General features: G+C 37.2%; 1 protein-coding gene across 18 annotated transcripts in view; it reads right to left on the bottom strand.

Annotated features, from left to right (window-relative positions):
• The window catches only part of KIF6 (kinesin family member 6), a 381228-nt gene that overhangs the window by 289164 nt on the left and 77836 nt on the right, over positions 1–14228 (bottom strand). For 16 of the 18 annotated variants that reach the window (XR_013383557.1, XR_013383558.1, XR_013383556.1 and 13 more), the window contains 2 exons: positions 12022–12169; positions 7051–7160 (listed from right to left, as the gene is read on the bottom strand). Coding sequence is in view for 7 of the 18 variants with exons in the window: in XM_077904139.1 (XP_077760265.1) it covers positions 7051–7160; positions 12022–12169 (258 nt within the window). In the remaining 11 variants the exon portion in view is untranslated. The remainder of the gene's footprint in view (positions 1–7050; positions 7161–12021; positions 12170–14228) is intronic. The other 2 variants (XR_013383566.1, XR_013383565.1) reach the window with 1 other exon arrangement.

The following is a 14228-nucleotide window of genomic DNA, read 5'->3' as shown; positions in this document are numbered from 1 at the left end:
TTCCAATCTGCTATGCCCTTGAATAAAAAATCTCCAAGGGCTACACCCTTCTGCCAAATCCTTACATTCCTGCCTTTCCAGTCCCAATATCCTCACCTACCCCCTAATTGGGGTATAGTCAAACAGCTCTATTAACTGACACACCAAGCTCTATGCTTCTCCCTACCTTTGTTTCCACATGAATGCCACATTCCACTGATCCACTCCTACCTCTTCCTTCAAGGATTATTTCATATACCACCTTCTCTGTGAATCTCTTTCCGATCACTTGACCTAATGTGAGTTCTTTCTCCTTTAAGCCCTAGTCATTCTTTGTGCCTCTCTTGTGATGTTTTTCACATTCCACCTTGTGCCATGTTGTACTAGGTTTACCTACTCTGCTATGAGTTCCGGGAAAGTAAAGACTATGTTGGTAAACTAAGAGCCTAGCACAAAGTGTGGAATCAAGCTGGATCTCAGTAAATGTTTGTTGAATAAATGAATGATTCCACATGACTAAGCTGTAAGCTATGAGGACAGACACTGTACATTACCTTTTTCTGTAACTCCTGCAACATTTAACACTGTTTCATATCCAGTAGGTATCAGAAATGTGATGAATTAAACTTAACATCTCTCGACTTTTTTTCCATTGATGACAAATTATTTTACAACACAGCCAAGATTTCAATACTGGATGCTGGAGTTTACTGACTTTTTTCTAACAGTAATAACCATGGCCATCTTTGGAACCTTAAATGCATTATGTATCCCTATTTAGGAATACTAAAATTACACTAAAGTAAGGTGACTATTTTCCTTATGGTTAAGACCAGTAGTTATACTATTTTACTTCATAAGACATACTTAGATTCTAACTATATTCCCTTTATAGCATATGACATAAGGACTTTCAAAAATAGATGTTTTATTTTCATTTAAATTACTAAATACAGAATACATTAAATACACATATGTCTCTATACAAATATATAGACACTTTTAAAAATAAACTTGGTATTTTGTGATCATTGTAGATTTGTATGCAGCTGTAAGAAATAATGTACCCATTACCCAATTTTCCCCAATGTTAACATGTTGTAAAACAATATTAAATATCACAACCAGGACATTGGCATTGATACAATCTACTGATCTTATTCAGATGTCCTAGTTTTGCCAGTGTGTGTGTGTGTGTGTGTGTGTGTGTGTGTGTGTGTTTTAGCTCTATGGAATTTAATCACATGAGTAGTTTTGTGTATCCATAGCCACAATTAAGATACAGTATAGTCTGTTACCATAAGGATCTCTCACCGGCCTTGTATAACCATTCCCACTTCCTGTCAACTACTCAGCTGTTATCTACTTCTATAATTCCGCCATTTGTAAGATATTCCACATTGTGCCTGGGTGGCTCAGTCAGTTAAGCATCTGCCTTTAGCTCAGGTCATGATCTCAGTGTCCTGGGATTGAGCCCCTCATCAGGCTCCCTGCTCAGTGGGGAGTCTGCTTGTCCCTCTCCCTCTTCCTCTGTGCTCTCTCTCTCTCTCTGTCAAATAAATAAAATCTTAAAAAAAAAAAAAAACTATTCCATAAATAAAATCACATAACATATGACCTTTTGGGATTGGCTTTTTTCACTCAGCATAATTCTCTGGAGATTCACCCAAGCTGTTAAATTTATCAATAGTTCATTCCTTTTTGCTGTTGGTGTCTTATTAACTAAAGGTCCATAGCCTCTGTTAGGGCTCACTCTTGGTGGTATACATTATATGAGTTTGGACAAATGCATAATACCATGCATCTACCATCATACTATCATATAGAACAGTTTGCCCCAAAAGTCCCCTGTGCTTCACCTATTCATCCCTCTACCATTCCTCTTCCCAACTACTAGCAACCAGTGATCTTTTTATTATATCTACACTTATGTCTTTTTCACAATGCCTTACAGTTGGAATCACACAGTATATAGACGTTTTATGTCTTTTTGTGGCTTAATAGCTCATTGCTTTTTGTTGCCAAGTAATATTCCACTGCATGCATGTACCACAGTTTGTTTTTCTATCTGCCTACCATCTTGGTTGCTTCTAGTTCTTGGCAATTATGAATGAGGCTGCTATATACATTCATGGGCAGCTCTCTGTACTGATATAAGTTTTCAATTCATTTGGTTAAATACCCAGGAGCATGACTGCTGGGTCATATCCTAAGAATTACGTTTTGTTTTTTTAAGAAACTGGAAATTGACCTTCAAAGTGACTGTACTATATGTCCATTGACAGGTGAATGGATAAAGAAGATGTGGTATACATATACAATGGAATATTACTCAGCCATCAGAAGGGATGAATACTTACATTTACATTGACGTGGATGGAACTGGAGGGTAATATGCTGAGCAAAATAAGTCAATCAGAGGAAGACTATTATCATATGGTTTCACTTACATGTGGAATATACAAAACAGTGCAGAGGATCATAGGGGAAGGGAGGGAAAACTGAATGGGAAGGCATCAGAGAGGGAGAAAAATCATGAGAGACTCTTAACTATGGGAAACAAACAGGGTTGTGGAGGGGGGGTGGGGATACGGGGTAACTGGGTGATGGTTATTAAAGAGGGCATGTGATATGATGAGTACTGGGTGTTATATGTAACTCATAATTATTGAATTCTACATCTGAAACTAATGATGTACTACATGTTGGCTAATTGGATTTAAACTTAAAAAAAAAAGTGGTTGTACTATACTGCATGAATGAGAGTTCCAGTTTCTCTACATTCTTGCCAGCATTTGGTATCACCAGTTTTTTTTTTTTTAGATTTTTGCCATTCTAGTAGGTGCATAGTAGTTTTAATTAGCTATTCCCTAATCACAGATGATGTTGAGCATCTCCTCAAATGCTTATCTACCAACCATACACCTTCTTTGGTGAGGTGTCTGTCCAGATTTTTTTTCTCATTTCTTCATTGGATTGTTAGTTTTCTTATTGTTGAGTTTTAAGAGTTCTTTGTATATTTTTTTTCTTTTTTTTAATAGTTCTTTGTATATTTTAGATACAAATCCTTTATTGGATATAGGTCTGGTAAATATTTTCTCAATCTCTGGCTTGTCTTTTTATTCTCTTTACAGTGTCTTTGACAGAGCAGACATTTTTAATTTTAATGAAGCTCAACTCATCTATTTTTTTCTTTCACAGATCATGCTTTTGGTGTTGTATCTCAAAACTCCTTGCCAAATGACTACAGCAACATTTGCAAAAAGCAACTGACTTTAGTCCGGTGCCCTGACATCATATATACAAAGTCCACAGGAAATCTGTAGGCAAACGATTGAGTAACAGCAGAGAGTTGGAAGTCATTAGGATATAAAAAAACTAGAAGCAGAAAAGGCAGAGTGCTCCTGAGAAGAGCATCCAGCAGGTGATTTGGAGGAAGCTATGTTGCTGCTCAGTGGTAAGAAATCTGTTACTGATGGCTATTGTTGTGCAACATCAAGATGACCTTGAATTTGATTACACATGGTTATGCCAAGTATAAGAATGTGGAAGGGATCAAATGTGCATATTGCCATTGTCTTTCAAAGAGATGACTGCAAGAGAGAATCAAAGTCAACAGACATTTGCCTACTATATTTTGGATTGTATTCAGAGTGTTTGGGACATTCCAGCTTGCAACAAAGAAACCAGTCAACCAGAAGGATAGGATTGCAGAGTTAGGGCTTGTCCGGGTTCAAGAGTGTGTAAAACCAGATTAATAGTACATACTCTTAATCCAAACCAGGTACAACAGAAGTCACATGCCATTATGAAGAATTACTTGATAATCATAGTAAAAGACAAACCCTTTAAAATCCCAAGAAAGTCAGCAGAGTCAATACCAGCCAAATCCCATCATCCCCACACCAAAAGACTGCAATCCTTGAGTTTTTCTGGAATTTTGTAGTATTGATTATATTTGAAGTTAGTAGGTTATCCTCCTGGGATATGGGAATCTTCTTTTATAATGAGAATCTTTTCATTTTTCTTTTAATGAAGTTTGTTGTCATGTAATTATATTCCAGAATGTAAGATAAGGACATCTTTCTATCCACTTTTGTATGCCTATGGGCCGGGGGAGGGGAGGTTAGTTCACTGAAAACATCTGTTTTGTAGCTGAGGTCACTTCTGACTTGAGTCAGTGAACTCATCCTCCAACAGGACAAAGCTACCATAGAAGGAGCTGTAGTTTAAGATAGAAAGCTAGTGACATCTACAGAGACAATCTGATCCACATGGAGAACCATTACTGAATGTCAGACATGCCAAGAAACACAAAGACATACAGTGAATTAAAGCACTGTTCTTGCTCTCAAGAGGCTTAAGGCTCTTTTCTAGGAGGAAAATATAAAATATCTACATCACTTATTTTTTTGTAAACAGGAAAAGAGTCACCAAGTAAGTCCTATCCTGTGAGGTCACCAGTTTTTGATCTTTGAACATTGAAGTTGGAAGGTTGTTAAATATTATATAGCCCAATGCCTACATTTCATACACAAGGAGAAACCAGAAAAGTGAAAAAAATATATCTAAGATTGCAGGGTTGGGACTAGAACTCAAATTTCCTGACTTGTAATCACGTGCTCCTGACTATATTACACTGCCTCTCTTAGAGGTCAATGACTTTTCTCACCCCTGCTTCTCATAGACTGTACCTCGTTAGGTCAATTAGACTCTGATTCATAGAGCTCATGCTGTTTTTCCTTTACATGCTCATCTTCAAAAAGTCCACTTCACAGTTTCAATTTGATAGATAATTTTTTAAAATATTAAGAACTTACTCTGGCCTACGTGGTAGAGAGACTACCAACTCAAGTAAGACATGCTTCCTATATGTGAGGAGTTTATTGTAAATATCAAGTAGGGTACTCTCAGACACCAAAGTTGTGTATGTGAAACTCATTACCATCACCCAATCAAGTTTTCTAACAGAAATTATCTTTTTTAGTTAATGCTTCCTTAATTCTCTGGGTCCCACCGTAAAATCTTGAAGCTATTTTTGCTACTCTGGCATGAAAGTGAGAGTATGTGGTTTTCAATCCCTGCTGTACCATTAACAGATTAGTTTTGAAACCCTAGGCAAGTCATACCTCTTGGGGTTTACTCTCCTCAATCAGTAAAATGCAGAGAGTGAACTGGTTCTAATTTACCTTCTTTTCAAATTCAATCAAATCCAAGGGGAGAGGCATAATTAATATATTTTATTTCTATCTAGTTAAGTAGCTGACTAGTTAGCTATCATCTATTTATTTTCTTACGCATAGCTCTCAAGTTTTTCTCTCCTCCTCCATGTTTGTCAGACCCAAGCCCTTCACTTCTGGATTATTGCTAAACCGGCTTCAAGGTCTTCAGTGCACATGTGACTTGTTAAAAGCAATTTTAAGCAAGATTTAGCCTAGAGGTCCACAGGTTAGACTGGAGGCTAGAAAACTAATTTAAAAGCCTATTCAAATAAAGATCAATCTCACAACAAAAGCCCAACATTCAAGTCCCTCAAAAGCTGGCTTCTGTTGGCCTTTCTGATTTTATTTCACAACTCCTCAAGATGGGCCTTTTTGACCACATCTTCATGTTGGTTTATAATTTAAATTCAATTAATTAACATATAGTGTATTATTAGTTTCAGGGGTAGAATTTAGTAACTTATCAGTTGTATATAATACCCAATGCTCATTACATCATGTGCCTTCCATAACGCCCATCACCCAGTTACCCCATCCCTTCACCCCCTCCACTCCAGCCACCCTTAGTTTGTCTCTTAGAGTTCAGTGTCTCTTATGGTCTGTCTCCCTCTCTGTTTTCATCTTATTTTCTTTTTCCCTCCCTTCCCCCTATGATCCTCTGTTTTGTTTCTTAAATTCCACATATGAGTGCAAACATATGATAACTGTCTTTCTCTGACTTCTTTTGCTCAGCATAGTACCCTCATGGTCAATCTTCCTGTTTTTAATGTTACTGTTCTGAACCTTCCTCTGAGAAATGTCTCACTTTTCTGTAAACTTAATTCCAATAGTTTCCTCAAGACTAATTTCTTCCATGGAGTCAGGTGTTTCCTTTCTCTTCTTATATTATTTAATTAACGATAATATTTAGAGTACCAACAATCATCCCCTTTCCTAACTCCCTCTAATGAATATGGTTGGCATGACAGAGATGATATGTAAAAACTCTCAGTCAACATTAAAAGGAAGAAAGCATATAAAGGTGATGCAAAGAGTATAATTTATTTTCTTTAATATTTCCTCTTATTTCCTTTGCAAATTAAAGCAAGCAACTGGTTACTGGTCTTAGTGATAGAGGATTAATACATGTTTTGAAATTGTTTTAGAATATTTAATAAGAAACTTAAAGTACATTTTCTTGGCTCTACCAACTTCTGATAATATGAAGATGTCTGGACAAAAGGATATGAAGTATTTCCATTAATATGCAATTTAGGCAGATGTTCAAACAAGCAGTGAGTAATGTTATACAAATGCTGGCAGGATAACTAACTCAGTTAGTAGGTAAGCTCTGAAGACTATTTATATTTCAGTCATGACGCAATCAGTGCCAATCTGACCAAATGATCCTCAGTGTCAGTCTTCATAACAGTAGAAAAGCAATTGGGAAAACAAAGTTTTATTTTCTCCCCTTTATATTCTCTTATTGCTGCCTGAGCCCTAATTTGAATCCCCTCCTCAGAGAAAAGTCACAACTAGAGGAGTAAAGGGATTGATTCAGCAAGAGTAAAGTAGTACTGGCATATCCCTTCAGTCTTCTCAGCACTGGCTCAGAAAACATTCAGTGCATTCTCTTGCACCAACTCCAAAGGAGATTTTCCCAAGAAATGGGTTTTAAGCAACTTAAGTTCCCATCACTACTGTCTGTTTGTCATAACTGAAAAAGTATCCATTATATTACAAAAAGATTCTGTTATCCAGTATTTGTTAATTATGATTGAGACCAGAAACATACAAAGTTTCAAAGGAAACAATTGAAGGGAACATCTGAAAGTGATTTTCCCTCCTTCTTTGTTGTTCTGCTACTCACGGCAAATCTTCCAAACTGGAGGCTTCATGTCTTGGATCCAATAGATCATAACCACATTCATTGTAGATTTCCAAATAGGAAATGTGCGTTGTATGTATTGTGCTGCTGTCCTGATTGGAAAAGGGGAAGACATTGTTTAATGGCTATAAATAACAATTCAGCTCAGAAGAGGATGAACACATTTATCACTACAGTTCCTCACAGCTTTCTCTCCTTTACTCTCTTTACTTTGTATGGTTTCCATTTTCAGTTCGTGACACTTTCAAGTTGCCAGTTACCATATGCATGAAGCTTTTTTTTTTTAATGGCCAACACCCATGATTACAAGCAACTTTAGTCTGTTGGGTTTTTTTATTGGTTCCACATTATACATAAAGAGTCAATATACACTTAAAATGAGCCAACTTGGTTGCAGAACTGTATAACACACCATTTTTTACTTTCCAGACCCAAAAAAGGTTACTATGAAAAAATAAACTTACATTCTGTGAATAGTCTATTCATAAAAGAAAACAAAATCGTTACTTCAGTTTAAACTTCAGTAGCAAAAGTTTCCATCTTCAGTCATAGTTCTTTTTTTTTTTCACTTTTGCAATATTCAAATTTTCTGATGACACAAATAGATAACAGACAATACTGGATAAGGGAAAATGAATCCCAGGGGACAAAAATAGTTTAGATCAATCAAGTAACAGTAAGAGTGGACATTCGCAGCTCACTGCCTATATCTTATCTGTTGGGTTTTCCTGGCTCACGTGGCAAATCAGGGATATTGAGCTATTGATTTGAGAGAGGTATATTCTGTGGGTCATTACTGAAATGGAATGACACAGGCATCAATATAGTTAGGATAAAAGTCAAGGTGATAGGTCCTGTCTCAGTTCTGTTGGCAGACAAAAGGACCTCCTCTCTCTGAGATGAAATGAAATGGAACTTTTTCAGATCTCAAGAAAATTCCAGGGTCAGTTTTTAAGACCAAATATCAACTGATAGCACCTTCTACTTGCTTCTCCCCCCCAACCCAAAAAAAAAAAAACTTTCATTTTGACAAATAGAGTTTTACTTCTCATAAAGGGAGAATCTCTTTGTGTCTTATGGCAAAATGGTCGGCAGATTGTCAGAATGTCACAAAGAGAATTTGCTCACAATGACCTTTCCCTTGATTCTCACCCATATCCAAGACAATCCATTTGACAGATAATATTCAAAGGGAGAGGGGACAAAGTCACAGAGATGGGGGAGAGAGCAGAGGCCTGCAAATCCAGAGCTGGAATCTTAGTCCTACTTGCTATGAGCCTCTATGATGTTAGGCCTCAGTTTCCACACCCATTAGTGAGGAAGTTGAATAAAGAATCCCTATATGTTCTTTAGACTAAAATTAATATGATCCTCTGGTCCTAAAGTGGTTCAAACTATCCAAAGAAAAGCATCAACATTTCATAAAAACAAAATAACACCTGAAATATTAAGGCAACTCTTAGGGAGCACATGACCAAAGTAAAACACTCAAGCTACAGCTGAAATTCCACATTCTGGGTGTCTGGGGAGGTGATAGCATGGACTGTCTATGGACTAAGCAAATTTCTCCCAAATGCTGGAAATCATTTGCTGATGCAGGCGACTCTGGCTGCTTATCCTTTTTGTTGTTGTTGTTGTTAAATATTTTATTTCTTTATAAGACACACAGAGAGAGGCAGAGACATAGGCAGAGGGAGAAGCAGCTCCCTGTAGGGAGCCCAATGCCAGACTCAATTCCAGGACCCTGGGATCATGACCTGAGCCAAAGGCAGATGCTCAACCACTGAGCCATCCAGGTGCTCCACTGGCTGTTTATCCTAACACTCAGCCTGTTGATCAGCTCAGTATCCTCGGCATCATTTCAATAGCATTCTGTGGGTTATGGCTTGGCTTAGCACAGGTATCAGAGACGATAAATACTAGACAAACTCTGCGTGGTCTTTAGTCTGATCCAGTTTTCCCTAAAATGTCCCATGAAATAACATGTGCAAAAAGTGTTCCATGATCAACATATATGCTGTCTCTCTTTAGAAGATTCCCAGAGCATGTTAATAGGCCACAGGGGGATCATTTAGCAACTTCCGGAGATCTTGTTCAAAACTAACGTATTTCTAAAACTTATCTGAACATATTGGAAATATCCCATCTGTTACAGTTTGAGATTTTAGCAGACAGTTCTGGGCTCCTCTTAGCACCAGAAAAAGCTGGGTTTGAACACTGGATCTGCCATTTATGACTAAGTGATCCTGCATTCTTCACAGCTGTTTAATTACAGAATTACGGAGAATAAACCTTATCTTGCAGAACTGTTGTGACAGAGATATAGGGTTCTGTACCTAAAATCCTGCCAAAGAGTCTGGCTCTGTAATAGGCCCCAATAAATCTCTGCTGCTGCTACTGATACTATTATTGCTAATGTTACTGTTTTATTATTTCTAAAGGCCTCCAAACAGAGAATTCAGAATGTGAATATAAAAGGAAAGGCAAAAAAGGGCAAAAACAACAGCCAACTTGTATGTTCATCTACAGTGGACAAACTCTCTTTCTTCCAGAAATCAGAAGGAATCATAAGTCAGGAAAATGGCAAGTCCACTCCCCAGAGATGATGGGGATAATGCCTTTGGCTGCTCCAGCTTCTGCGTTTTCTGGACTTTTATTGGAATACACACTTAAAAGTCACTGAGCAATGTGGCAAGCTACCTTTTCTTATTACTCCTTTTTTAGTGGTTAGGATTGCCAGACTGTAATGTAACACACATGTTTCCTGCAGACAGCCTTTTCTCCTGCCCCCAGAACAAGTCTGAACCTCACAACACTCAAAAATAGTGGGCAGTAGTTTCTAAAATAAATGGAATCAATTGTCTTCTTTTCAAATCATCACAAATGTGCTCCTATCACACTCACAGGCATTATAGGAGCCAGTATGCAATTGCTCTTAGTTTATCTTGAAATAAATACTTTGCATAAGTCAAATATTTCCTTTAAGAGTTCTAGAGAGCTCCATGTGGCCCTCTAAAGCAATTGACTGGGGGCATCTGAGTACCTGACTGCATTTTTTCAGCTACACTGTGGACAAACTTAATGATGAAGCTCACATTGCCTCTGACTAGTTTTGCTGCAGTTTAGTTTGATTATAATGAATGTGTTGTGCCCTATCATGGAAGTCTGTCCTTTTACAAAGAGTTGTCCTGGCTAAAAATTGGTCCAAGGGGTTCTCTCCAATCCCAGGAAGTGATTTAGGATTATTCAAAATGAAACGAGCTTTAGAATAATGTCAATGACAGGCAGATATAAAACAATGGACCCAAGAGATGATAGGTACTTGGGAGATATTTAGACTTTTACTGTATTTTGGTACCCATAGACAAAATTTTAGAAGGGATAAATATATTTCCTGTGAGGAAAGGATTTGTTTATTTTGTTTAACTTAATCAGGGAAATTGGTTTCATTTGTTCTGTTTCAAAGGCTTCTTTGAAATCAATCAGGATCATTTGGCCACACATGTGTATGTGTATTTGTGTGTGTGCGTATAAATATAGATATTAATGGCTGTAGTAATTGAGCTCATTTCCTAAGCATATACTATGTGCCAGGAACTGGACCATATCTTTAGATACAGTATGTTCAACCCTCATAGCAACTCCACAAGCCTGAGACATGGCCACATGCTGTAAGCAGCACACTTTCTCAGAACCAGGTTGGCCCGCACCAACTTCAATGATCTTTCCAAGACAGCATGCTTCCACATTGGGCCACAGCAGCAAAAACTATTAGAAATCATATTCCCAGTTTGTGAAATCTGGGAACAAAACAAAACAGCTAATGTCGGAAATAAATGAGTAAATGAAAAGACAGGATATGAATCCAACATATACACTATACTCAACTCTTTCTCTTCCACATTTTCTGGCATGCAGAGTTGGCATGTTTGAGCTAGTGAGAGATGAGCTGAACTAATGGGTAATTGCTACTTTATGGATGGAAATGAGAATTATGCAGATCTCAGCAATTTCTTCTCATCTTTGCAACTCAAAATGCAAAAAGCATACATTCGAGAAACTTTGGAATAACTGTTACACTGACCTAGTTAGGGCTTTTGTTATACAGAATTAATACAACTAAGTAACTGTAGGAACTTACAGTACAGATGCTCGAGATCCTCTAGTACCATTCAATCCCTACTTTCAGAGAAGGGAAAACAGAAACCCAGAGAAGTTAAGGGACTCACCATTGTTTAAATACAACCAACCAAATAAAGGCAGCTTGAGACATAGAGGCAGTGCCTACAGAGGTAAAAAGCACAGTTTGTATCACACAGACTTGGGATGGACCTCCAAGTCAGTAACTTACAAAGACCCAGAGAAAGATATTTTGACTCAATTTTCCCAACTCTGAAATTGGGACAAGAATACTTACCTTGACGGTTGTATTAAATACCTATAAGGCAATAGACACTTAGAGACACACAATAAATGATGCATATAATATAGAGAACTCCTCTTCATAATAATCTTAAGCGCAATAGGATTTTTACTCTGGTAGACTCTCTTGGGCTTCTATTACAACTGTGAAAAAAGTACAATCTCATCATCTTATTCAGTGCTTTAGTAGTCGAAATAAAGATGTCTTGGCAAAAGGACATCCAGTTTCTTAAGGAGAAATATAAGACGTTAGTTGGTAAAATGTGTTATCTGTTCTTTTAACCTCCATTGATGGATCACAAGGAACTCCCTTTGAGCCTTTGCTGAAACAGCAGCCCTTTATTGAGAAGCACCTGAATTTCCACTTCTTCAGCAAAATCCTAAACTTTCCTTAAATATAAAGGCCAGAGTCACTGGCCAAAAATACTCCCTCATTTAGATATAATGTAATAAAATGTCACAATAAATTTTTTACCCACCATAAATTCCTGCTGAATATATCAGATAGAAAATGAACTTAAAGTTCCATACCTTTTGTAATTGCTCAAAAATGTATGACAGTGTCCTTGGGATGATGCCTCTGTCACTGTAGCGTTCTGCTCCACCCGTGATGGTGAATGTTTTCCCACTGCCCGTCTGCCCATAGGCAAAGATGGTACCATTGTAACCTGCCAAGACACTACATAAAGAAATGGCACGCTTCTAACATCGAAATGGCTAACTGCACGAGTATTAAATGGCTAGTATTCTAATAGCAACCTTGTTCCACACTATTGGAAAGACATTTATAGAAGTATCTATATATGTGAATATCTAGCTAAAATAATTTACTTTTTAAAAATTCTTTTTATCCAGGAGTATCAGCACACCAATCTTTTTCTTAGTAGGTTATCTGTAACTCAAATGGAGTCCGGTCATCTTAAATATTTTCTTCATCTGAATACAACTTTTCTTTTCTTTTTTATAAAGATTTTACTTATTTATTCGTGAGAGACACAGAGAGAGGCAGAGACACAGACAGAGACACAGGCAGAGGGAGAAGCAGGCTCCATTCAGGGAGCCCATCGTGGGACTCGATTCCGGGCTCCAGGATCACACCCTGGGCCGAAGGCAGCGCTAAACCGCTGAGCCACCAGGGCTGCCCTGAATACAACTTTTCTTTAGAATACTTTTATATTTCACAAAAAGTTGCAAAGATAGTACAGAGTTAACACTGTTAACAGAGTGTTAACACAGAGTTAACACTTAGTTTCCCCTATTGTTAATACGTTAATATTTGTCATTTGTCACAACTAAAGAACAGATAGTGATGTATTGGACATTTTATTAAAAATGTTCTTGGTTTTTATACAATGTCTTTTAATCTTTTTTCTGCCTTACTGAGATATAGCTGACATATTACAAATGTAGCTTTAACATGTACAAATGTGATACATAAATATACTGCAAAATGAGTCTCACATAGGGTTAATTAACACATCCATCGCCTCACAGAATTATCATTTTTATAAGTGGTGATAACATTTAAAATCAATATTCTTGATAACTTTCAAATGTATAATAGTCACTGTGCTGTACATTCAATCTATAGAACTTATTCATCTAATAACTGGAAGTTTTTACCCTTTGTTCAATATCTCCACATTTCCCCCACCCACTAGCTCCTGCCAATCACCATTCTATTCTTGATATCTATGAGTTCAGTTTTTTAGATTTCAAGTAAACGAGAATGTACAGTATTTGTCTTTGTCTTATTTCACTTAGCATAATGTTCTCAAGGCTCATCCACATTGTTGCAAAATGGCAGAATTTTCTTCTTTTTATGGCTGACTAATATCCCATTATATATATACACATATATACACACATTTTCTTTATCCATTCATCCATCAGTAGACATTTAGGTTTTTCTATGCCTTAGCTATTGAGAATAATGCTGCAATGAACATGGGGATGCAAATACCCCTATGAACTTTCATTTCCTGTGATTTATATGCAGGAGTGGCATCACTGGATCATATGGTAGTTCTAATTTTTAAAGGAAACTCCATACTGTTTTCCATAGTAGCTGCACCAACTTACATCTGCACCAACAGTGCACAAGAATTCCATTTTCTTTATATCCTTGACGGCATTTGCTGTCTCTTGACATTTTGACAACAGCTATCATAACAGGTATGAAGATATATCTCATGTTTTTGGTTTGCATTTTCCAGATAATTAGAAATCTTGAACACGCTTTTATATATCTGTTAGCCATCAGTATTTTTTGTTTGGAGAAATTTCTATTCAAGTCCTCTGTCCATTTCTTAACTAGATTTGTGCTTCACATGTGATCTATCCAGGAGAATGTTTCATGTGTGCTTGAGTAGAATCTGTATTCTGCTGTTGTTGGGTGAAATGTTCCATGTATGTTCCATTAAGGTCCATTTGGCTTAAGGTATAGTTCACATCCAATGTTTCCTTATTGATTCTCTTTCTCTCTCTCTCTCTTTAAAGATTTTATTTATTTATTTGAAAGAGAGAGAACACAAGTGGGGGAAAGAGCAGAGACAGGGACAAGTAGACTCCATGCTGAGTTTAGAGCCCAATGTGGGGTTCAATCTCAGGACCCCAAGATTATGACCAGAGCCAAAATCAAGAGTTGGACGCTTAACCAATTGAACCATGCAGGCACCCAGTCTCATCACAGTTTTGATTTAAAGTCTATTTTGTCTGATAAGAGCATAGCTACTTTT

The sequence above is a fragment of the Canis aureus genome, chromosome 7 (genome assembly GCF_053574225.1).
Source record: "Canis aureus isolate CA01 chromosome 7, VMU_Caureus_v.1.0, whole genome shotgun sequence".
Lineage (NCBI taxonomy): Eukaryota > Metazoa > Chordata > Mammalia > Carnivora > Canidae > Canis > Canis aureus.
Note: the sequence above shows the minus strand (reverse complement) of the source record. Positions and strands in the feature narration are given on the sequence as shown.